Source organism: Gossypium hirsutum, chromosome D13 (assembly GCF_007990345.1).
Source record: "Gossypium hirsutum isolate 1008001.06 chromosome D13, Gossypium_hirsutum_v2.1, whole genome shotgun sequence".
NCBI classification, from domain to species: Eukaryota; Viridiplantae; Streptophyta; class Magnoliopsida; order Malvales; family Malvaceae; genus Gossypium; species Gossypium hirsutum.
In genome coordinates this window covers 54,345,748-54,370,734 of record NC_053449.1, presented here as the reverse complement: position 1 = coordinate 54,370,734, position 24,987 = coordinate 54,345,748, and the positions used below count along the sequence as shown (strand labels likewise).

General features: G+C 35.6%; 1 protein-coding gene across 5 annotated transcripts; it reads right to left on the bottom strand.

Moving 5' to 3' along the window:
- Positions 1–5,115: 5,115 nt before the first annotated feature.
- LOC107918384 (NADH dehydrogenase [ubiquinone] iron-sulfur protein 6, mitochondrial) lies at positions 5,116–9,945 on the bottom strand. Of its 5 annotated transcripts, XR_005923032.1 has the most exons (5): positions 9,430–9,658; positions 8,323–8,407; positions 7,779–7,975; positions 7,280–7,584; positions 5,116–5,498 (listed from the first exon to the last, which is right to left on the bottom strand). XR_005923032.1 is itself a non-coding variant. In XM_016847938.2 (3 exons), exons 1-3 carry the CDS (start codon positions 9,544–9,546, stop codon positions 7,478–7,480), a joined length of 309 nt encoding a protein of 102 aa, XP_016703427.1. In that variant the 5' UTR covers positions 9,547–9,658; the 3' UTR covers positions 5,116–7,477. The 5 variants fall into 5 exon arrangements, 2 of the variants coding, with proteins under 2 accessions (XP_016703427.1, XP_016703426.1); XR_005923031.1 differs by having other exon boundaries at positions 5,116–7,584; XR_001690080.2 differs by lacking the exon at positions 7,779–7,975.
- Positions 9,946–24,987: the final 15,042 nt, after the last annotated feature.

The following is a 24,987-nucleotide window of genomic DNA, read 5'->3' as shown; positions in this document are numbered from 1 at the left end:
CCATATTTCGGGTCGGGCCCGGGCCTAGGACTCGGGCCAAAATTTTTTTCTGGGCCCGGCCCATGAGCACCTCTACTCTGGTGATAATAAGAAAGAACAGAAAATATAGTTTGTAGTATATTAAGCAGGAGCAACACAAGTGCAGCAAGAAATGATATGAGCGACCAGGGAGTGTTAAAATAATCTTTCTTTAATTTTGCCTTCCATATGTTCCAGTCTTTCTTGCAATGCTCGTTCACTTGACTAGCTATGTCCTTATAGTAAAACTTTTCGGCGTTGTATGAAATGGAGCCACCCATTTTTTTAAACATTTGGGTAACTGCCTCATCGTTTCCTAGCAAATTACCAATAATTCTTCTTTTACGGAGTAGCTCCACATCCTTGCTTGTGTTGATGAGATCATCTATGAATACCACATAATCAACAAAGTAAGTTGGCACCTCCCATGGCAAGAATTGTTCGTAGGCCATAAAATTTCGAAACAAACGCTCAGTGGAATCGTTGACTTGTAAGGTTGGAATCTTGAGTTCTTTGGTGCCATTGTCAAACGTTATACCGAACATGCACAATTTTCGTTGCTCCTGGATTTTCATTTCTGGGATAGGGACACTTAATAAATGGATTCCTGCATCTTCCAGCTCTGTTGCGCTAGGCATCGAGTTCTGTGAGCTTTCTGCTTCTGCTTGGGTTTCTGAAGGGTGGAAAGTGTTGGATTCTAACTTAGCAAACAAAGTTTAAAAACAACTTAGATGAATGTTTTAGATGTTTGAAAGCTTAAAACAGGAGCAAGAACAAGCAAAAGGTTGAATGAGCAAAGTGTTTTTCTCATTGCCCGAATAAGTGCATGGTTACATACATAAATAGAACAAAGCTACATAGAAAGAAAACACAGCTTGCTTGTGTAAGTAACTAAAGGTTTACATCAACAAAATGACAACCTAATTTGACTACTAAATCAGCTAAGCACACATTTTAACCTTAGCTGATCAAAGCATATAATGATTACACCATAGACTAACAAAAGTCAACTAAATAAACAAGGCTTGTCGAATTGCACAATGGATTTTAACATGCTTCAGCCGAGTTTTTGGTTTCATGCATGCAACGTAAGTTTGCATGGATTCTTAAACTTTGCTGCTGTCGTTGCCACCTTTTAAACACTCCTCCTTGGCTACAAAGCAGCAAACTCCGATTTTCTTCTTCAAATATTCAAACCTTGAAGCAGCCAATGGTTTGGTTAATAGATCAGCAAGTTGATCTTTTGAGCAGCAGTGAACTAAGCTTATCTCCTTGGACATTTCAGCTTCTCTCACAAAATGATATCTAATTTTAAAATGCTTGGTCTTACCATGAAAAACCGGATTTTTGGCAATGGCTACAGCCGATTGGTTGTCAACCTTAATCACAGTGGCCTCCTTTGGATCAGCATTCAGATCACACAATATTTTCCTAAGCCAAATGGCTTGATTTACAGCAGAAGCAGCTGCGATGTATTATGCCTCAGCAGTGGACTGAGCCACTGTCTGTTGCTTCTTCGAGCTCCAGCAGAAAACACTTGAGCCAAGGGTGAAGAAGTAGCCTGATGTGCTCTTCATGTCATCAACAGAACCAGCCCAATCACTATCTGAATATCCCACTAGTCTCAGCTCCTCAGCCCTTTCAAACTTCACTCCACAACTCAGAGTCCCTTTGACATACCTTAGGACCCTTTTTGCTGCTTTAAAATGTGCAACTGTGCAGCAATGCATGAATCTCGATAGAAGACCAACAGCATGCATGATGTCTGGTCTAGTTGCAGTCAAATAGAGCAGGCAGCCAACCAAGCTTCTGTAATTCTTTTCATCCACTCGATCTTCATCTCCTAGGCTGGTGAGTTTTTCTCCTAAAGCCACAGGAGTGCTAGCAGGCTTGCAGTTTGTCATGCAAAACCTGCTCAAACCTTCGATGCGAATGCCTTCTGGCCTATGAAAATACCTTGTTCATTTTGTTTCACTTCCATGCCAAGGAAGTATGTCATTAATCCAAGGTCAGTCATCTCAAACACAGTTTGCATTTGCTTCTTAAAGGTTTCAATTTCCTCCCTTTTGCAGCCAGTGACCAATAAATCATCAACATACAATGAAACAATTAGCAAAGTTTCATTACCTTCCTTCTTAACATAGAGAGTAGGCTCACTGGTGCTCTTTGTGAACTCGAGCCTTGTCAGGTAGGTATCCATTCAATCGTACCAGGCCCTTGGAGCTTGCTTGAGACCATACAGGGCCTTTTTGAGCTTGTAGACCTTCTCTTCTTCTCCTTGAACTTCAAAGCCTTCAGGTTGATCTATGAAGATTTCCTCCATGAGAAATCCATTTAAAAAGGCTGATTTGACATCCAGTTGATGCACCTGCCACTGTTTCTAGGCTGCTAAGGCAAACAACATTCTTATAGTGTCCAGCCTTGCAACAGGAGCAAATGTTTCAAAGAAATCGACTCCCTGCTGTTGGCTATACCCTTTCACAACTAATCTAGCTTTGTGTCTGTTCAGTGATCCATCTGCATTATTTTTTATCTTGAACACCCATTTAACTCCAATGATCTTCCTACCTTCTGGTCTATCAACCAGCTCCCAGGTTTCATTCTTTTGAATCATCCTTAGTTCAGCTTCCATAGCCTCTTGCCAGCATTTCTCTTTCGAGGCTTCAGCATAGCAGGATGGCTCAACCATGGTCACAGCACATCTTTCATAGATGTCTGCCAATGTTCTGGTGCCCCTAACAGGCATATCATCAAAATCATCCATAGCTTCATTTTCAACTTCAGCATGTTGGTGATCAAGGTCCTGCAAGTCTTCTTCAGTTAAGCTTGCATCTGTCCCATTCCACTTCCAACAGCTTCCTTCATTGAACTTGACATCTCTGCTTACAATAACCTTTTTTGTTGATGGATCAAAGATCCTATAACCCTTCTTCACACTGCTGTAGCCTACAAATACCCCTGGCACAGACTTTCTTTCCAGCTTGGTTCTCTTCTCTGCTGGCACAAGAGCATAGCATAAGCATCCAAACACTTTCAAGTGTGACACGATTGGTTTCTGCCCGAACCAGGCCTCAAAAGGTGTTTTACCTTTGACTGCTTTAGTTGGTAGTCTATTTAGTAAGTAGACAGATGTGTTTACTGCCTCAGCCCAGAAGTTGTTTGGCATTTTGGCCTCAAACAGTAGGCATCTGGCCATATCAAGAACAGTCTTGTTTTTCCTCTCACAAACACCATTTTGCTGTGGTGTGTAGACAGTGGTCAGTTGGTGTAGGATGTCAGCATCATCACAAATCTTCTGGAACCTCTGAGACACATACTCGGCTCCATTGTCTGACCTTAGGCTCTTGAGTTTGCTGTTGGCTTGGTTTTCAGCCAAAGCCTTGAACTTGCGAAAGAAGTCAGTGACATCTGACTTTTGTTTCAAGAAGGTTACCCAACAAAACCTGGTGCAGTCATCAATGAACAAGGCAAAATACTTGCAGCCATTTAGTGAGCTGGTCTTCATAGGTCCACAGATGTCAGTGTGAACCAACTGAAGTTTCTCTTGGGCTCTCCATGCCTTATTGACTGGAAAGGGCAGTCTGGTTAGCTTGCCAAGCTGACAGACTTCACACACCTCTTTGTTTGGCTCGAACTTAGCCATATCTTCAACCAAATTCAGTTTTTGCATTTGCCCGAGTGAGTTGTAGTTCACATGCCCCATTCTTTTGTGCCACAAACTTGCCTCATCAGTCTTGAGTTCTAGGTTAATTAATATTTCATTTTTCGATTTTATTTAAAAAGGGTCTCATTTTAGATTTAATTTTTAATAATAAATGATGTTGATTAATAAATAAAATAAAGAAATATTTATTTTTATTCTATTTTTTTGAAAAAAATCAGACTGATATAATAATAAAAAGAATAGAAGAAACAAGTGGGCTAACTGTAACGCCCTGAATAATTTAAGTCTGCTTTTGGTGAAATTTGGCATAAATGAGTACAGTGGTTAAGTGTTCTAGGTGGGTGTGTGTGTGTGAGGTTTTGGGTTCAAGTCTTAGTTTTGGCAATTTTGTTATTTTTAATCCTAGCCTTATCCTTGCTGGGTAGGCTTATGTAATATTGTTGGTAAACTTGTATTAGAATGAGCTTGTTGGTTTGAGTAGTAATTAAGGAGTAAGCTTGTTGGAGGTCTTGTGTTTGAATCCTTGTGTGAGCATGGGTGATAGATTTTTGCTCCAGTTATCAATATATTTATACTTGTCATGCATGTAAATTTTTTAATTGATCCGATATTTCTATTATATCGATCTAAAATATTGTTTATACTAAAAGACAAATAAAGAATTTATAGATATTAATATTTGAACCCATATCACCTGCATCTATAAAATTATAAATGTATAAAACAAATAAAATATTTTCGTTACCACTTCAATCAAAATTTTATTTTAATATTTTTGTACATTTCAATTTTATTAGACAAATAAAATATCAAATTTACCCCAACAATCAATGCTTTGTTTTGATTTTTTTTTTGGTATTTTAATATCATTACACAAGTATATTTCGTTCTTATTTCATTATATATATGTTGTTATTATTGGGTTTTTTACAAAATTATTATAAAAAAATAAAAAATAACCAAAATATTATAACTTTTTTTATTTACCAAAATATTATAAATTAACTAAAAACTAACAAAAATCACTTAAGAAACTAATTTTAATCAACAACTAAAACTTCCATTTCATCATTTCACATCCAAAATAACAGGGTTTCATCAATGGAAACATCTAAAATTTTTGATAGTTTCAAAAACAAAGCCACGAGTTAGCTACACGTAGTTGCAATAATCTCAAAAACATAAAAATTATAATAAACGAGTTTAAAACGAGCTACATGCAAATTGATGTAGCCGAACCTAAAGCTCCAACCATGGAGATTTTACCTTCAATTTTCCGTGGAGAACCATTTGAGAAGATGATAGAATTTTGTTTATTTTTATTAATCTTTGTTTAATTCTATTTAATTACAAAATTACCCTTATTATAAACTTAAAATTTAACAATTAAAAGACCCTTAACCGTCCATCTATATACCTTATGGACTAATTGCTTCTCAAATCCTCTTTCATTTGATAATTAAGCTATCAAATCAATACAATTCAATGATTATGAAGTTTTGTGTCTTTCACAATTTAATCCTTTTTATCGAACCATGGCTTGGATCAACTGCTCGTTCACATTGATTGCTACCAAGTAAGCTATATCCCCGTATTTTCAGTAAAGATGCCCCTAGTATCTGAGTCCCACTGCTTCCAAATCTCAATCAAGTCTTCAAGATCATTCTGACGCACATTCAAGGTCACACACTCGGGAAGATCAGAGGTGTATCCTTCCTTCAAACTGTCCCCTTTCGCTTTTTGAGTCGTCAAAGACCAATCTCGGACTACAGCATTTTTCTCGGTTACTCATGTAATTGACTCCTCCATCAGAAACCTGTTTTTGGCAACCAATCTCTAATCAACACCTTCCTAATGAGATGCCTATGATGCATGATGACAAAAAGAATAAAAAACGAATAACCTCGGTTAGTGATCACAACAGATATAAACAGAAGAAAAAAGAAAAATAAGAACCATAGAAAGTTTAACGAATTAAGCTATTCAATCATGCAATTTAAGGGTGTAAAACCACAAGTTTTATATCGGTGTAAATGGATCCCTCCCCCAATATAAATAAATTGTTTTTTTTTAATTTAAGGATAAAATTGTCATTTTAACATATTCCTTATCTATTCTGCAATGTTATTAAGCATAATGATAAATTTAACCCTCAACGTTTACATTTTTTATCACTTTGACCCTTATTCTTTTTTTTAGTTAGATTTGACCCTTAACCTTTAAAAAAAAGTCAAATTGCATTTTTTTAAGGGAAATTATAACAAACTTTAATTTTTAATGTTATTGGCTTGACAACTTGCATGACAGTTCATGTACACATCATGCTAACATAACATCATTTGTCATATATGTCACATCAACAAATAATTCAAAAATTATAAAATTAATATCAAAATATATAAAAGTTCCATAAAAAAATTTTAAAAATGGTGCAATCTATGTTTAAAATTTTAAAATTTTAGTTAGTATTTTTGTTTAAAAACAAATCATTTCGACTCTTTTCAAAATGTTGATAGTCAAATTTGATTCTTTTTAAAAAGTTGAAGGCCAAATTTAGCTAAATAAAAAGAATAAGGGTCAAATTGATAAAAGATGTAAACATTAAGAGTTAAATTTGACATTATGCCATATTAGTTTACTCAACCAAACAAAGTAATGTTGTTACATGTTTATTTCATTCCATCTAACCAAACTATTGTTATAGTTATTACATCCCGTAACATTTTTACTTCATTCCTACAGAATAAATTCCACTATAGCTCTATTTTATTTCAGCGAACCAAATTTCATTCCAACAGAATAAATTCCTCTATAGTTCTATATTATTCGCTATATAGTAAGTGTTAGATTGAATTTACATTACCAATCAGTTGTGTTTATATATATATATATACTACAAAAAAGTAGAAAAATACACTATTTGAACCTAAAGATAATTCCCTTTGCCCGGGGAAGTTGTACGCTTCAAACTGCTAAAGCTGTGCCTAGACAAGTACATAGCTCAGGGCTCAGGCTGTGTCGAGAAAACCTGGCGTGCTTCTGAATATTTTCAAAAAGCAGTAGCACACAGTGATATCTTAAGAAAAGCCGCAGCTAAAACTAAAGGATTTTGGGGAAGGGAAATAGCCAAACTTGTGGTTAGGGTTGAAGGTGTTTATGGGAGTGAGAAATGTGTGCTTGACCCCACCCTATTTCGTGAAGTGGTGGATTATAAGGTTGCAGAACATCAAAAGAAAAGAAAACTGGCTGCTGTCGATAGAGGTCCAAATCGTGTGATCCAATTAATAGTCACTATTTTCAAGTTGGTATTGGCATACCAGGGAAGAGTCTTAGCACTTTCCTACTGAGCTTTAACATATTCGATGCTGAAGTTGGTCGTAGGTTTATTATTTGTTTAAATTGTTTCTGAACTGAGAGGGGTCGATGGAGTTAGCTGACACTAGCAGAATGCAATTCCAATGCAACATGAAATGAGCTTTCAGAAACCCAATGCCTGCTCGATTTAGGTTCTAACTACTTAGCGGGTCTTTGTTTTATAAGCTTAGGACAAAATGTGTATCAACAATTCAATCCTAGTGCAAGTAAAATTGAGTTTACCTGTGTTAAATATTGCCAAGTCTAGCAAAACTCTGAGCTACACCGGTAGTCATCAGTATCTACCAATGAACTTAAAGGGGCGTGGTGTAGTATCCTGGGTGGGAGGAAACTCTTTTTTTATAGTTTTCATTTCTTTTATGTACAATTAACCTTCTTAAAAACATTATCAGTATAACTTGAAAGTAAGTTCCCAAAATATCAAGCATGCATGCACTCTCTTGCACTTGTCAAATGAACAATATAGGCATCGTCTTCACATGAAAATGTGAAAGGGCTTTCATGTCTCCTCGATCTCACTATGCTTACTGATAAGAAGGAAGAAGAAAATAAATCAAGCCTGGAAATATATGATATTAACTCAATTATGCAAATGGAAGATTAGACCATAGGTGTTCAAATTTACTTTCGAAATATCTTCTCAAATGAGAACTTCAAACACTTATTATGTGAAAAAGAAAGAAAAAACATTACACTAAAATGGGTTCATCAAATTTGTTACCAACAAGCTGAAACAGAGAAAAGTGCCCCATGGGTACAGCAAAATAACAATTGTCCCAACAGCCTGAGAAGAATTAAAAAGTAGTTTCTAGTGATGGTGCTCTTGAACGTAGCGTAGGCTGCAATACTTGCATACAGCAGGCTCTTTCAAGTCAAGGCATATGAATTCAATTGGGTGTCCCAAAGCAGGATTATTATCTAAAACCAAATACCAACAAAGACCAGGAAAACTTGTGTGTATCAGCCAAAAGATTCATGCAACATTATTTAGGGTTTATCATCTTATATATTTATTTAGGCCTTGGATTTTTCTTAGTTTTACCTGTCAGTGAGCAAAGCTTAGACGAGTTAAAATTAAATATTTATCTTTAGAGAATAACAAAATGGATGACTTCACTTGATTTGAAACTACATTTCAGTAACACATCTTAGCCATTTGCTCTTTTATAAAATATGATTTTAGGTTACCTATTGTGCCAGTACATAATTTAACTACTAATAAGCTTGTTCCCCAAGTAAAAAGGAAAATAAGGATCAGGACTAACCTCCTTCACAAGCTACAATCCGGCCTTCAACCTTGATTGGAGGGACTTCATTGATCAACTCCATAGGAGATTTCTTGCTTGAATCCTGCAAATTTGGGAAAAGAAAACAACAAAATAAAATAAATAAGAAAGCTTAATTTCTTCATTTCATTGCCCTCTTGTATTTTGGGAGGCAAAGGCCAATTGATTAATGATCATTTTATACATGATGAGAAACATACTAACTTACTAAGTTATTGGAGTGGACTTTACCCTAACATTAACCATTTCTCTTAAGCACTTATAGGCATGACAAATTAACGAAAGTTACAAGGTAACCATGTTGAGACACACCTATTCTTATGCCAAATACATGTCTATGAACCAAGGTATTCACGCATATGGTTAAAGTAAAAAGCAGTATGATCAAGGCTATTTAACACTTTAAAGCTTTCTCCAAAATCGAAGTACTAAATTAGGGGGAAACAAAGATTCCTTATGTAAAACCAGAAAACATCTGCAGAGTATTCTACTTTGTTCATAAACAAAAAATAATCAAAGCTTAAAAGCCACTTCATGTGCTTCAAAACGTAGGTAACTATAATCTGCCAGCACCTTCAATAATTCAAATTACCCAACAGGATGTAGAACACTTAACAAACAACCACAAGTAGACTCGAAAAATTGAAAGTTTTCAAAAGGGCTTCAAGCCTTCAGCGTACTCAATTTACAGAGTTAAGCACCATAAACAATAAAAATATAAGGAAATTGCTGGATAAATAACTAGATAATCAGTCAAAGACAATAATTTCCAATTTTTAGTAAAACTTTCTTTTAAGAAAGTAAAATTACTTATTTTTTCTTTTCCGATAACTAAAATTTATGCTTGTCAGCTGAAATCAACGAAACCAAACATATTATTACGTCAAGAACCTGATACGGAATTCAGATTTAGATTCTACAAGAATGTTAAAAAACCAGAATGAAATATCAATTAAAGTTCCGATATTCATTTGTTTATAATAGTTTCAAGTAAAGCCCATAAAGGCCTAAAGCATAACCCCAATCTTCCATAAATTTCAGCAGAAATGGATAAAAAAAAGAGAGTGAAAATCTGGGATTAAGTACCTGCATCCATTTCGCAGTGTGATTGCTGATTTGGCTGCTAACAAGGCTGAAATTACGAGTCGTAGATCCCAAATGCGATGACCTGATTAGGGTTTTCAGAACACCCGAATACGCCATTTTTTTTATAAAAAAAAAAGGGGAAATTTTCTTCTCTTCTTTTTTCTGCGTAATGAAATTCGAAGCTCGAGAGGGTGGAGATTCGAAAGAGCTAAAATATTGGTTAAAGGGCCTTCAAACGAAGATTGTTGGGTTGGGTCTTTTTGGATGGATGCTAAGCCCGTTCTAAACATCAAATTAGCAAAATGAAAACAAAGCACAGTTTATATTTCCTAATTATATTTCAAAAGATATTATATCAACTTGTGCATGACTCAATTGTAAATGTATTTATTGATATCTGATATTAACGAAGATGGAGAGGGGGTTAGTGTCAAGGAAGATCGATTCGACCTTGTTGGGGCCTAGAGCTGGAAAAGTAAGGAGGTTAAGCGAAGGTGGTTAAGAACTTAACATATTAGAATTTTGAGAAATGCTAGGAGTATTTATAGAAGTGATAGTTCCCAGATAGTCTCTTATTGAGGAGAGTGTACCCATTAATAGCGGGTGGCCTAACAAAGGGTCCAACTAATTGGTTAAGGGCAGATGGTCCTTCCCATGGATGATACAAAGCATGTGGGTAGTTGGTCATTGAATGACCATCCAGACGGTACAAGGTTGAGGGTGGTTCACCAGTGCCTCTCCAATCGCTTCTCATATTTCTCTATGTCCCACTCGAGGTAGGGTTTAAGAATTAAATGTAAGTTTGTATTTGACGTAAGAAGACTAATTTTTTTCTTTTTATTACATATTCAAGTTGTTCATATAGTAAGTATGCATTTTAAATTTAAACTGTTGACTAGACTAACAAATGACTTGATTGATATAATATTAATACTTTAAAATTTCAATTATAATGTTGAAAAAGTTTCAAACAATTTAAATTTTATACCATAATTTGTAAAGTCTAATGCAATTATATCTATCTAACTTATACAATTTGAAAGCTTCATAGACTTTATTTCATTTTAGGGTTAAATATTAAAATTATACATAAATTTTGATTCAAAATACAATTTGATATATGAATTTTAATTTGGAAAGATTATATGAATTGAATTTTGATTTTGATTCAATCATATGTATATTTTTTAAAATAAATCAATTTATTTTTATATTAGATAAATATAATTATTTTTGCTTACAATATTTAGACATAAAATGATATTACATTGACAATGATATTATGATTTATGAAAATTGAACTAAATCAATATTTTATATATAAAATTATACAAAATCAAAATTTATGTATAGGATTACAAATTTAGTCTTTAGATATGCTTTTTTTTTTTCATTTTTATTAAAAGTTTTCTCAATTAACAAACTATTGACGAGTTTTAAGGTGGGATTTTTAAAACAAGCTTTTCATCAGACCTAATTATGTAAAAATTAATGTTATTTGAATTAAATCAAATAAAATTTAATGTTATTTAAATTGAATAGATTAAATTAAAAATTGTACCCAAATTATTACTCAATCACATAAAACATAACTCTTTTACTCAAATTATTAGAAGTGTTTAATATTTGGTGTAAATTACAAAATACAGAAAAAGTGGGGATCTCTGAGGAGGCAGTGGCCATGAGTCCTTGGGAAATTGGATTCAAGAAGACAACTTGACTGCTCCAGCCGACACTCACATTAACAGAAGTGACAGGGAAGCTGCTTAAATTTTAATTCCCGGTAAGAACTTGGAGAATACAAGGGAAAAGTTCAAAGATGGGTTGCAATCCAAAGATGCCATTGCAATTAAGCCCAATAATGGGATGGAAGGAGACTCTAGAATGGACCATGTAAATTTGGGCATTAACTTTTGAAGGCCCATCTGATGAGTTTCGGATCCGGATAATGACTGTTTAGTGGGTCATGAGCATGATGGCTTGGATGAGGCTCTATTGTCAGTCATAACCAAAACTAAGGTGAGGAAGATTCGGTCAACAACTGGGTATTTGTGAGGCCAAGATAATTACAAAGAGAGGAGGAGGGAGACCGCCTGAGAAGAAGAAGGAAGGGGCCAAAGTGGTGAACGACTCGCTCTCCGACTCAGATTTCATCGATCGAAGGAGAGTCATCCGTAAAGAAGCTGAGGAAGCTTGGGAAATGGGAAAAATCTTGGGTCTGAGGGCCAGCTGCAGCGATGAGGTCGTTATTTCAGAATTCATAAGGCTAGAAGAAGGGAGGGAGTTGTAGAGTAAGGGATTTTGGTAAACTCTTGAGGCTTCAAGTAAGGGGAATTGAAGAAGAGGTTGTGAGAGAGTTGTTTTGCTATTGCAGACAGGCCAGCCTTGATGTAGGACGTTGGGGGAACTTGAAGGTTCGGGTTTGAAAGTGGTGTCGTGCATTGTTCTTTAATGGAAGGGTCGATCAAAATTTTGATTGTGTACTGGTCAAATTTTTGTCCTTGTGAGATTGAGGAGCAAAAAGGTATTTGATTTATGTTGTGAATATGAATGTCAGTGTTGGTATCATGTTGTGCTTTGGGGTGAAGACTTTTTTTTTTCCCTTCTTCTTATTTGATGAGCCGAACAGTTTTAATGGTTTTACCAACGAATGGAAATTGACTTGCAGTGGTTGACTCTCATTAAGGGTCTTTTTAGCAGAGATATTATATATTCTCCTCCGATCATGTATATGTTTTTTATGCCAATGAAGTTGTCTATGGAAGGGTCAGCCTTCGAAGCTTTAGAGAGTGTGATGACAGAATTGGACCAAAATGTTGCTACATCTTTTATGTGAGGCGTTTATTGGGGCTCTGTGGTGATTTTGGCTATGATGCTTTTGCTGTTTGAGGCGAGGACTGATCCTATTTTTGGTTTATTCATGCTTGAAGAGCTTGTTTTCCTTGAATTGGAAGCAATCTGATTTTGAGGAAATTGATTAGGAACATGATGGTTCTTTTAAATGAGAATCAGCCTTGGAAGTGATGGTGATATCTAGCTTAGTTGAGGTTTTGGCTTCTCAGTATTATTTGTTGCTTAATTTTCTTAGCTTGGTGTTTCTATGGTGTTTTTTTAGGCGATCTTCTGTAGCTTTGAAATTTCTAATTTATTAATAATATTATTAAGTAAATAGATGTGTTTACAGGCTCAACTCAAAAGTTTTTAGGTATTTTGGCCTCAAACAGAAGACACCTAGCCATATCGAGGATTATCCTATTCTTTCTCTCACAAACACCATTCTACTGTGGTGTGTAAATGGTAGTTAGTTGGTGTTGAATTCCAGCTTCATCACATATCTTTTGGAACCTCAGAGACACATACTCAGTTTCATTGTCTAACCTTAAGCATTTAAGCTTGCAACTAGCTCGGTTCTCAGCCAATGCCTTGAATTTACAAAAGAAGTTAGCAACATCTAACTTTTGTTTCAAGAAGCTTACCCAACAAAACCTGGTGCAATCATCAATAAACAGTGCAAAATACCTGCTGCCATTTAAGGAGGAGGTTTTCATAGGTCCACAGATGTCTGTATCGACCAGTTGGAGCCTATCTTGGGCTCTCCATACTTTGTTGAGAGGAAAAGGTAGTTTGGTCTACTTGCCAAGCTGACAGCCTCACACACTTCTTTCTTTGGCTTAATCTTGGACATGTCTTCAACCAAATTCATTTTTTGCAATAGGCTAAGTGAATTGTAGTTCATATGCCCCAACCTCCTATGCCACAAGCTTGCTCCATTAGCCTGAGCTGTATGTGCATTTGCTTGCAGCTGATCCACATCCACAATGAAGGTTCTATCGTGCATAGCGACTATTGTTAACACTTAGTCAGTAGCATCTTTGATCACACAAGTTTTACCTTCAAAAATAAGAGAGTATCCCTTCTCTAGTAGCTGACCAACACTCAGTAAATTTTGATCAATGTCAGGTACATAAAGAACCTCAGAAATGGTTTTATTACCTAACTTAGTGTCAATCACAGCCTTACCCTTACCTTTGACCTTAAGGAGCTCACCGTTCCCAATTCTGACTTTGGACACAAAGGTGGTGTCTAGCTCCTTAAACATGCTTTTATCTGAAGCCATATGGTGAGTACATCCACTGTCAATTAGCCAAATCTTGCTAACCTTGCTCGAGCTTGCAAAATAAGAGGCTGTGAAAACATGCTCTTCCTATGCTTCAACATCCTCAGCAGCTTGAGCTTGATTCTGGTGCTGTGGCTGTGCTTTTGGCTTGTTTTTGCACACTTTTTCAATATGGCCAAGCTGTTTGCAGCCTCTGCACTGAATGTCTGGCCTGTACCAGCAGTGTTTTTCAAGGTGAGTGGTCTTCTTGCAATAAGCATAAGGTGGAAACTTCTTCTTAGCAGCTTTCTTCTTCCCTTTTTCTTTCTTCTCTGTCCAAGGCTTCTTGCCTTTGTAATTTGAGCTCGAGCTTGAGCTTTCTCTGCTTTTGGCTTGAAAAGCTCCCTTAGAATACTCCTCCATTCTGTTTTCTCTTCTCTATTCTTGTGCATAGAAAGCATTTATCAGCTCTATTAAGGGAATGACTAATAGATCTCTTGAGTCCTCCAAAGAAGAAATTTTTTATTCATACTTCTCTGACAATATTGTTATGACTTTCTTAACTACCCTTTGGTCACTAAACTCATCTCCAAGTAGTCTTATGTTGTTGACTGTAGCCATAATTCTGTCAGCATACTGCTTAATTGTTTCTGAGTCTTTCATTCTCAGATTCTCAAAGTCTCTTCTTAAGTTGATTAGCTGTTGTTGCCTGGTTTTATCTGACCCCTAAAACTGTTATTTGACTCTGTCCCAAGCCCACTTTAGAGTGTTACAAGCCATTATCCTTGTGAAAATCACATCTGAAACTCCATTTTGAAGGCATGACATAGCCTTATACTTCTTGGCACAGTCTTCATTGTGCTGCTTGATTTGAGCTATTGTTGGATTGGCTCTCAAATGTGGTGGCTCTGTGTCAGTTTGAACAATATTCCACAGGCCATGAGCCTATAGATATGTCTTCATTCTCACAGCCCAAATGTTGTAGCTTTCATCAGCAAAAACAAGTGGAGGTGGTGGTGAAAAACTCATCTTCTCGCAGCAGCCAAACAAGTCAACAAAGACAGTTCATGTTTCTTCTCTTTCAAGCACGAGTCACCCACAAACACAATACACAACAAGAGGCCTTCAAAGATAACAGGCTCTTGATGCCATTTGTTGAGTTTTTGATTAACAACAAAGGAATAAAACAAAGTTTTTATGTTTGAAAGATGAAAAGCAGAACCAAAAACGAAAGCTTGATGGTGAAGAATAAAGTTTAACTTCATTACATGAAAATGAGTAAAACAAAATACATAAGTAGTTCACAAATTACATTGAAAGAAAATAAAGCTTGCTTGTGCAAGTATCTAAGCTATTACATCAACTTAATGACAACCTAAGTGACTACTAAATCAGCTAAGTCTTGCAGACATACTGACCAAACCATTAGCTGCTAATAGATTCAAGTATTTGAAGAATGACATTGGAGTTTGTTGCTTTGCAGCCAATGAGGAGTGTTCAAATGTGGCAACATAACAGCAACATGCAAGAAACCATGGAACACATCTGAAGCATGCAAGTAACCAGGAACACAGCTGAAGCATACTAATGTCTATGGTGTAATTTGACTGTAGAGCCTTTGCACAGTTGACTTTTGTTAGCTTATGTTGTAATCATTTTTATTTAATCAGCTAAGGTTTAATTGTGTGCTTAGCTAATTTAGTATTCACTTAGGTTGTCATTAAGTTGATGTAATAGCTTAGATACTTGCACAAGCAAGCTTTGTTTTCTTTCAATGTAATTTGTGAACTTATGTATTTTTTTTTACTTTCATGTAATGAAGTTAAGCTTTATTCTTCACCATCAAGCTTTCATTTTTGGTTCTGTTTTTCATCTTTCAAACACAAAAACTTTTCTTTTTTCCTTTGCTGTTAATCGAAAACTCAACATATCCTTAAAAAGTATAAGGCACGAATCGGTTAGGTGGCCATAATTAGCACAAATGGCATATGCTTTGGCTTGTTGGGCCTTTTTAATGCCATTTGTTCAACCATAGTAGTTTAGTTTATCAGCTCGTTGTTAAAGAGAAGAAGAATTTACCTCATTCATTCTTCACAGTAACCAAATTGTTGCGAATAATGTCGAAACCATTTTTTGAAAAAAAAACAATTGTCGACTTCAAAACAAAAATTAGAGTCGCCACCAATCTTTTATTAAGGTGTGATCAGTTCACCTTAAAAACAATTTTAGGTCTATGAATTTTGAAAGAATAGGTTTGGGAGTTAGTTACGCACGAAGAAGGGTTAGCACCCTTGTAACGCCCAAAATCGGTACCAAACTAATTGTAATGTCTTGGTGTCAAGGGTTAAAAATATTTTTTTTTTAAAAACAAACTCAAAAGATGAAATCTGAAAAGAATAATCAATTGTTTAAGTCAGACGAAGAAATTGAGACCCAATACGTTAGGGTACAATTTCTCAAAATCCCCAAACTTTGAATACCGCTTTTATTTTATAAGAAAATCTTCATTTCGAGAAAGCAATATGTCATGCCCAATACATTAGGACACAACAAGTTAAGTTCCCGAAAATGATTTTTATGCTTATGCATTTTAAATAAAGAATATTCTCGGTTATTTATGATTAATAAAGAAAATCGAAACCCAATACGTTAGGGCTCAATTTCCTCGAAAATCCCGAACATCAAATATTGCATTATTTTAAAAGCCTTTGAATCAAAAGAAAATGATTTTAATGTTTTGACAAAACCAAAATATATAAATGATTTTAATGTTTTGACGAAACCAAAATATATATTTTCTAAAAGGTATGTCAAAAATTTAATGTACAATATGAAACAAATACTTTAATTTAAATCATATATGTATTTGTATGTACAAATTATGTATGTGAAATTTATGAAAATAATGGAATATACAAAAATAATAAAGAAAAAGTGTGTATATATTATAGAAAATGCATGTATGTTTTGAATTATAAGATATGGGAAATAAATTTGTTACAAAATGTATATGTATATAAAATATAAATGTATACATATGTATATAAAAGTTATGCAAATAGAATAATAATATATATAATATGTGCATGTATTTATAAAAGTTTTTTAAAAAATGTATGTATATTTTATTATAAAAAAATATGCGTATGTATATATATAGTAATAATAATAACAATAATAATAACTTAATAACAAATGGGGACTAAATCGAAACTAAACAAAATTTTAGGGCTAAAATTAAAAAAAAAAAAAGACTAAATCAAATTGCGCATGAAAGGAGGAGGACCAAAAAGGGAAATATCCCCACTCTGGTCAAACGGCACTGTTCCAGTGGGCGCATGCACATGGTTTATGGACCAGATTGAAACGGGAAAGAAATTTTGTGGCTAAATTGAAAATACATGAAATACTGCATTAAAATCAAATAAACAAATGGGGGACCAAACGCGCAAATTTCCCATTAACAAGAAAAACACGCGGATCTAGTGTTTCTCGGGTTGGGTCATCAGGTTCGACCCTATACGACGTCGTTTTGAGGCCACTGAAGCAGGCCTCAAACGGCGTCTTTTCGCAGCCGTTATAAAAACAAAAAAAATTCTAAAATCTTCATTTTTTCCCTTTAATTCAAAAAACAAATAAACCCTCTGCTAGGGTTTCATCTTTTCATGCCGCCGCCAATGAAGGCTTTCCCACGGCCTCAGTCGCTGCCTTGGCCTTCGATTGCAACGGAGATGGGGAAAAGCCCCGATGACACCAGGTAAGCGTCTCTTTAACTGTTTCTTTTTTATACGATTTAAAATAAAATAAAAAAATATAGAAAAAATAGAAGAAAATAAGAACCTTCTTTCCAATTTTTATTTCTTTTCGTATAAATTTTTCTTCTCTTTTCAATATCCCCCAAAATTAGCAAATCTCCCTCCTTTGAGTACATGAAAATAGGGCTTTTATAGCCCGAAAATAAAAAAAAACTCTATTCTCTATTCGAATTTTTCCTTTTGCTTCGCTGTTATCTTTTTATTATTTTTCTTCTTTTTCGTTGTTGTTTTTTTCTGTTTGTTGCTGCAGGTACTGCTGGAGGTGCGGCGCGCAAGGCGTGGCGCGCGTGGAGGAGGTCGGCTCCAAGTCTTGTATGTGGCGGCTGAGATGCTGCTAACTGCTAGGGTTTTTTTATTTTGTTTTGTGTTTTAGGCTAGGTATTGGGCTACATGGGACTGGGCTATATTTTGTTTTTGGGTTTATTTGGTCTAATTTGGGCTTTATTGTTATTATTTTTTATATCTATTTATTCAGGCTCGGGTAAAATTTGGTATTACAGCTGCCCCTCTTTGCTTGTTATTGTGTAACATGAACAAAGTAAAGACTTTAAAATGACGAATTTTGCTCGGTCATGCTAGACCTTGGTGTTCTTCTTCTTCTTCAAATAACCTCATTCCTTCCTACTGCATTTTCAGAGGTATAGGAACTAGTGCTTCAATCTACTCCATTGCAACGTCAGGGAGATAAGACTTGTACCTTGTAGCTTCTCATAAGAACAAAATTTACTATCTCTAGTCTGCTCCACTACAACTTCAGGGAGATAAGACTTGTAGCTTCAACTTATTCTACTGTAACTTTAAAGATAAGTCTGATGCGATCTGCTCTACTGCAACTTCAGAGAGATAAGATCTGTGGTTTTAATCCACTCCACTGCAACTTCAAGAAGATAGGATTGGATGCGATATGCTCTACTGTAACTTTAGAGAGATAAGATCTGTGGTTTTAATCCGCTCCACTGCAACCTCAGGGAGATAGGATTGGTTTCTTCTCTCTGCTCCACTGCAACTTCAGAGAGATAAGACTGGATGCGATCTGCTCTGCTGCAACTTCAAAGAGATAATATCTGTGGTTTTAATCCGCTCCACTATAACTTCAAAGAGATAGGATTAATTTTTTTCTATTTGCTCTACTGCAACTTCAGGGAGATAAGACCTGTGGTTTTAATCCGCTCCACTGCAACTTCAGGAAGATAGGATTATTGGCCTCAATCTACTTCGATGCATCTTCAGGGAGATAAGATTCGCCATCTTCAATCTATTTAACTATAATGTTGAGGAAGCAAGATTCATCGTCGTAGCTTCAATCTGTTCCATTACACTGCCAGAGAAGTAAAATTTACCATTGTGGCTTCAATCTATTCTACTGTAATGCAAAAGAGATAGGATTCGCTGCCCACAACTTCAATCTGCTCCACTTCAGCTACTTCAAGCCTTAACGCTAGGGAGATAAGATCCGCTGTCATGGCTTCAATCTGCTCCATTGCAATGCCAGGGAAGTAATATTTGCCGTTGTGGCTTCAATCTTTTCCATTGCAACGTCAAGGCGATAAGACTGGTGTCTTCAATCTACTTCTCTGCCAGTACAGGAAGGCAAGATCTGTCATTTTCAATCTACTCCACTGCTGCTCAAGGAGACAAGGCTGGTATCTTTAATCTACTTCGCTGCCAGTACAGGAAGACAAGATCTGCTATCTTTAACCTACTCTACTGCTGCTCAGGGAGATAAAGCTGAGGTCTCACCAATCTGTTCTCTAGGGAACATGTCCTGTATAATTCATTTTATGAACCTAATTATGTCTAGTGAATAGGATGTCATTATTAGAATGAATCAAATGCTCCTAACTAGACGTGTATGAATGACATTTGAATGAATGTAGAATAATATTTTAATGAATGCAGAATGTCATTTTTTCGAGAATGATCCCTCTTTAAAGCTTAGGTTGTCATTACTCAAAGTTTATTAAGGTTTTATCACTAATGTGTTATAACACTTTCTTGCTCAGCTGGCGTCTTCAAAGAAATACTTAGTCAAATTACCCCCTTTGTAAACCTCAAAATCCACCAGAACACAAAACTTGTACCATCCTTCTCCCGTTGTAACCCAAGGGTAGAAAAATTTGGCTTTTCTTTAATCCTCTCCTATCGTAATTCAATGATACAAAATGTAAAGCTCTTTGGTCTTTTACACCAATTCTAGGGTGTCATGCGAAATGCTCATGCACCAATGAAGAAGTTTTTCTCTGAGAAAACCTCTTCTTATTGCTTGGTGATCATTACTTGCTTGTTCATTAAAGCTTTGTCATCAGCCTAACATCTTGCCATTTTGTTCAATTAATATTTTTGACAACAAAATCTAAAGAGAAAGTCTTAATTTAGACTCTTCCTTATCAGATTTCCAACCTTTAAGCTTGGTGCATTCTAAATAATAGTCTTGTTTCAGATTCCCGTATTATTTAGAAACTTCTAGAGTAATATGCAAAATTTCCCATGTGAAAGTTTTATTAGTCCCTTAATCATTATTCTAATGCAACATGCTTGCGAGAGATCATAACAATAGGTAGGAATAGGATTGATTTAAAGCATCAAGGATATTAAGAATAAAAGAGGAATTGACTGGGAACACGTATCTTGAAAAAGAATGAAGTATTCCAAGAACAACGAATTCAAAATAAATAAATAGTATGAAGAATAGGTGCCCCAGATATCGCAGCCTGAACTTTCCTGTACAAACTTTCTGAAGACCATTTTGAGTTTGGCATGTGTTTAAGTGATTTACAGCACTTTTTCGATGCCCCAGGATGTCATGCACCCTTTCCTGTTGATTCAGGTATAGCAAGACCATTGCATGCCCTATTCTGATCAATATTTGAGCTGCTCTGACAATTTCAAGCACCATTTTGATTAACATTTGAGCCGCTCTTTTCAGGTTTTCAACTCAAATCCCTTTTGTTCCTAAGGCACCCTTTACAGGTTTTTACCTTAGCCTCTCCATTTTCTTTTTTTTTGGACTCAAAGTATCCTTTGTAAGTTTTCCCCTTGGTCTTCTTTTTTAGGAAAAGTACTTCTTAACTGAATCTAAGTTTACAGGGTTTGGAACATCCTTACCATCCATCTCTCTCAAGATCAAACCTTCCCCAAAAAAGGCTTTCTTTACAACATATGGATCATCCTAATTTGGCATCCATTTTCCTCTAAAATCCTTTTGTATAGGAAGGATCTTTTTCAACACTAGCTCCCCCTTGTAAAATTCTTTGGGATGAACCTTTGGATCTTCTTCTTAGGATAAAAAATACAGAAAAGTGGCAATTCGACTTCAATGAGCAAAGCTATGATAAGTCAAAAAGAAAGACATTGCCCCAGTAAAGAATGTTCAATGCATCGTTCATAACATTAATTTTGAACATACTGCGAATTTCTGACATCATACTGTTATTCAGATTATAATGTCAGTGCTTAACCCGAGCATATCTTGGTATGACCATGTGAAGACATCACTAAATTTTTAGGGTAACTCAATAAGGTCTCACTTCGTTTTTGTGGTCATGTCAATTCCAATCTTCACCAAGATCACAATTTCTAATGATTCTTTGTAAGGTAAGATCTGTCTATCCTCTTATTCTACCATCCTCAACAAGTTTGAAGATAAGCTACAATCTATGTCATCTTCAAAGTCATGAGATCCCTCTAAACACATGTCTCACTCAAAAGGAGATTCTGAGTCTGTGGCAGCTTCACTCATGTCATTAATATCTAGGAACCTATTGTAGGTGCTAAAGAATATACAAAGAATGTATGAATTTATAGATAATATGATTATGAATGAGTGAAATAATGGTTTGGCAAAAAAAAATCCTAAAGAATGAAAGAATCTTAAAGAATGAAAGAACATTTGCTCAAAGATGATTGCAATAATGTATTTCATTAATATAATAATGTCTAGACATGAACCTATTTCACAAAGAAGTTCTTACTATTTTTAGGCTAAAAGCAACAAGTTTGTTTTGAACATTACTCTAGCAAACTCTAAATACTATAGGGGTTTCTACTGATGTCCTATTATTTAGAACACCTCCAAGGCGAATATCTAACAATGACCCTTTTAAGGGCATCGATGTGAAAATTTCTTACCACCTCTTCATACATTGCATTCACCCTTTTATCAATCATGATTGGGTAGTGAATTTTCTGCACTAGATGAGTCACCAAACTTGGCAACACCCATGTTGATGAGTCTTTCAACTAGTTTCTTGAAGGTAATACAATTCTCTATTGAGTGTCCTGTAATTCCCGCATTGTAGTCACATTGTACATTCGCATCATACCATTCAGGATACAGAGGTTGTAGAGGCTTCACATGAAAAGGGGAAACAACATGTACATCAAATAAATTTTGATACAGTTCCCTATACGGTACTGGGATTGGTGAAAACTGGAACCTCTCAGTCTTTATGCTGGAATCTTGCCTTGATGAATTTTGTTGATTACAAACCACCTTTCCTGGTTGACTCATAGTAACTGATTTAGAGTAACCTGTGTTATTCACCTCATTTTCTTTTCTCCCTGAGACTGACTTCTTATTACTCTCTCCTCCATCCATTCTTCCACTTCTAATGGCATGCTTAATCATTTCGCCATTCATAACTATGTCAGAAAAAATTTTTGTAGCACTTCCTAACATATGCGTGATGAATGGAGCCTTCAGCGTATCGATAGAAAACATTGTTGTTGCTCTTTCCAATAACGGTGGCTGAATTTGAACAGCCACCTCCCTCCATCTTTGTGCATATTGCCTAAAGCTCTCGTTCGGCTTCTTTTCCATATTTTGAAGGGTGATTCTGTTAAGTACCATGTCTGTTACATGACTCTACTGTTTCATGAACGCTTGTGCTAAATCCCTCCATGAACCGATCATGGTACGGCTCAATTGATTGTACCATTTAGATGTTTCCCCTGTGAGGCTATCCTGAAAACAATGTATTAATAGCTGGTCATTGTTAACATATCCAGCCATCCGCCTGCAAAACATAATGATATGAGCTTCTGGGCAACTGGTTCCACTGTACTTTTCGAATTCTGACATTTTAAACTTCTGAGGGAGTACCAATTCCGGGACGAAGCTCAGATATTTAGCATCAATTCCGCGATAGTTTTCGGTGATTTTCATTGCCCTAAACTTTTTTTCGAGCCATTTGCACCTTTCTTCTAACTGTCTTGGCAATTCCTCATTTATTTTTTCTTTTTTAGCCACTTAATCGAAGTCAGGCATGGCAGAGTTAGCAAAGTTGTTTCTGGGGTTAGAGCCTGATCCCGCCTGGAAGATCGTTGGTATTAAGGCACCGACCTGAAACGGCTGAGGCCTGATTGTGACAATAGATTTGTGCGGGTATGCCTCAGATTGGGTTCGCACATGTGGAGGAGTAAAGCCTGGAGGATAGAGAAGTTCATCATCATTAACCTTTTCGACATTAGCCATAAGGCCCTTTCCTTTATCTTCTCCCCAACCAACAGTTGGGTCAACTTAGCCATCATATCCTTTTGGGATTCTAGCATTTTCTCTAACATATCCTGTTGCATTTTGTCTAACCGCTCCTGCACTTGTAGCTGAAGTCGGTCTTGCATTTTCTTCTGGTACTGTTTGAGCTTTTCCAATCTCTGATCCATGTCTTTAATCTTTGCTCGAGTGACGTAATGGTGTTTGGTTGGTTGGTTTCCAGGTTAACTGAGCAATGATTTTAATTAATAAGATCTTTTAATAATTTTAATGCATATGATGTAATGTAATGCAAATGCATGAAATGAATGCAAAAATAGACGTTGATTCTGGTTCAATTCTTTACTAGAAACACTCAGTAGAAAACAAATCTCTTTACACAAAGTGGATATATATACGACTTCGCCCTAGTAATCCAAGAGAAGACATCGGCCATTCGGATATTAAGATACATCTCGCGAATTTTAGATCCTTTTTGTTTGATTTGGGTCGTAACTCCGCTCATTCATGCCCATGAGCTTCTTTAAGAGGTTGGGACGTTTGATAACTCTTGAATAATTTTTGACAACTTGAATCCTCATGCAATGCAGCAAAGTCGTATACTCCTCTTGTTAGGCTATTACACCATTCGTGTCACGTTTTCTTAGACTATAATCGGACAACCATATTATCTTTCACCTTATCAAGAAATCTATTTTCCATGGCAAGCTCTCTATTTAACAACCAAACATGAATCAACATCTCTTTTCTATAATGAAATACCATGTAGTCAAAATGCCATGCAGTCAAAGTGAAACACAAAAAGTCAGTATTATGTACAAACAATCAAAACACCTATTCATGTGTCTACAAGGATTCAGTGTAATTCTACCTAGGGTGAGTTCCTAAGGTTCACTATATGAGGTTTGACTTCTAGAGCAAAGGTACCTGAACCAGCAGATTCCTCAATCCTCACCCATTATAGGCTCATATGGATCGAGTTCAGTTCAAGGGAATACATTTCCCTATGGCTTCACGGAGATGAAAATCTCACGAAGACATAGGTACGGATGTATCCCGAAAGCGGTCCACTACCCTGCACGGAGGTGAAAACCTCACGAAGGACTAGCTTCTCGCTCCCACTTAAAGGGGTAAAACTGACCAACCAATGCAATGCAAAATGCAGATACAGATTAACCGACTCGGACCAATCATGCAAACATATCATAATGAAAACCAATGAATGCGAAGGGAAATCATGATTTTAAAACAAAATTTAATTTTTTTACCACAAGAAAAAAAATTAATCAATTTATGGCTTGACTTTTCAACAAGTTCCCAGCGGAGTCGCCAAGCTGTCGAAACCATTTTTTGAAAAAAATAATTGTCGACTTAAAAACAAAAATTAGAGTCGCCACTAATCTTTTATTAAGGTGTGATCGGTTCACCTTGAAAACGATTTTAAGTCTACGAATTTTGAGAAAATAGGTTTCGGAGTCAGTTACACACGAGGAAGGGTTAGCACCCTCGTAACGCCCAAAATCGGTACCAAACTGATTGTTTAATATCTTGGTGTCGAGGGTTAAAAAGATTTTTTTTAAAAAAAAACTCAAATGATGAAATCTAAAAAAGATAATCAATTGTTTAAGTCAGATGAAGAAATCGAGACACAATACGTTAGGGTACAATTTCTCAAAATTCCCAAACTTTGAATACCGCTTTTATTTTATAAGAAAATCTTCATTTCGAGAAAGCAATATGTCATGCCCAATACATTAAGACACAACAAGTTAAGTTCCCAAAAATGATTTTTATGCTTATGCATTTTGAATAAAAAATATTCTCGGTTATTTAGGATTAATAAAGAAAATCGGAACCCAATACGTTAGGGCTCAATTTCCTCGAAAATCCCGAACATCGAATATTGCATTATTTTAAAAGCCTTTGAATCAAAAGAAAATGATTTTAATGTTTTGACGAAACCAAAATATATATTTTTTAAAAGGTATGTCAAAAAGTTAATGTACAATATGAAACAAATACTTTAATTTAAATCATATATGTATATGTATGTACAAAGTATGTATGTGAAATTTATGAAAATAATGGAATATATAAGATAATAAAGAAAAAGTGTGTATATATTATAGAAAATGCATGTATGTTTTGAATTATAA

Bases quoted from the DNA above. Each gene is read 5' to 3' on its own strand.
- LOC107918384 (XM_016847937.2), bottom strand. From the start codon at position 9,546: ATGGCGTATTCGGGTGTTCTGAAAACCCTAATCAGGTCATCGCATTTG. The intron at 8,408-9,429 runs GTACTTAATCCC...CCAAATTTGCAG, and splicing joins ACACTGCGAAATGGATGCAG to GATTCAAGCAAGAAATCTCC. The intron at 7,976-8,322 runs GTTAGTCCTGAT...ATTTGGTTTTAG, and splicing joins GATTGTAGCTTGTGAAGGAG to ATAATAATCCTGCTTTGGGA.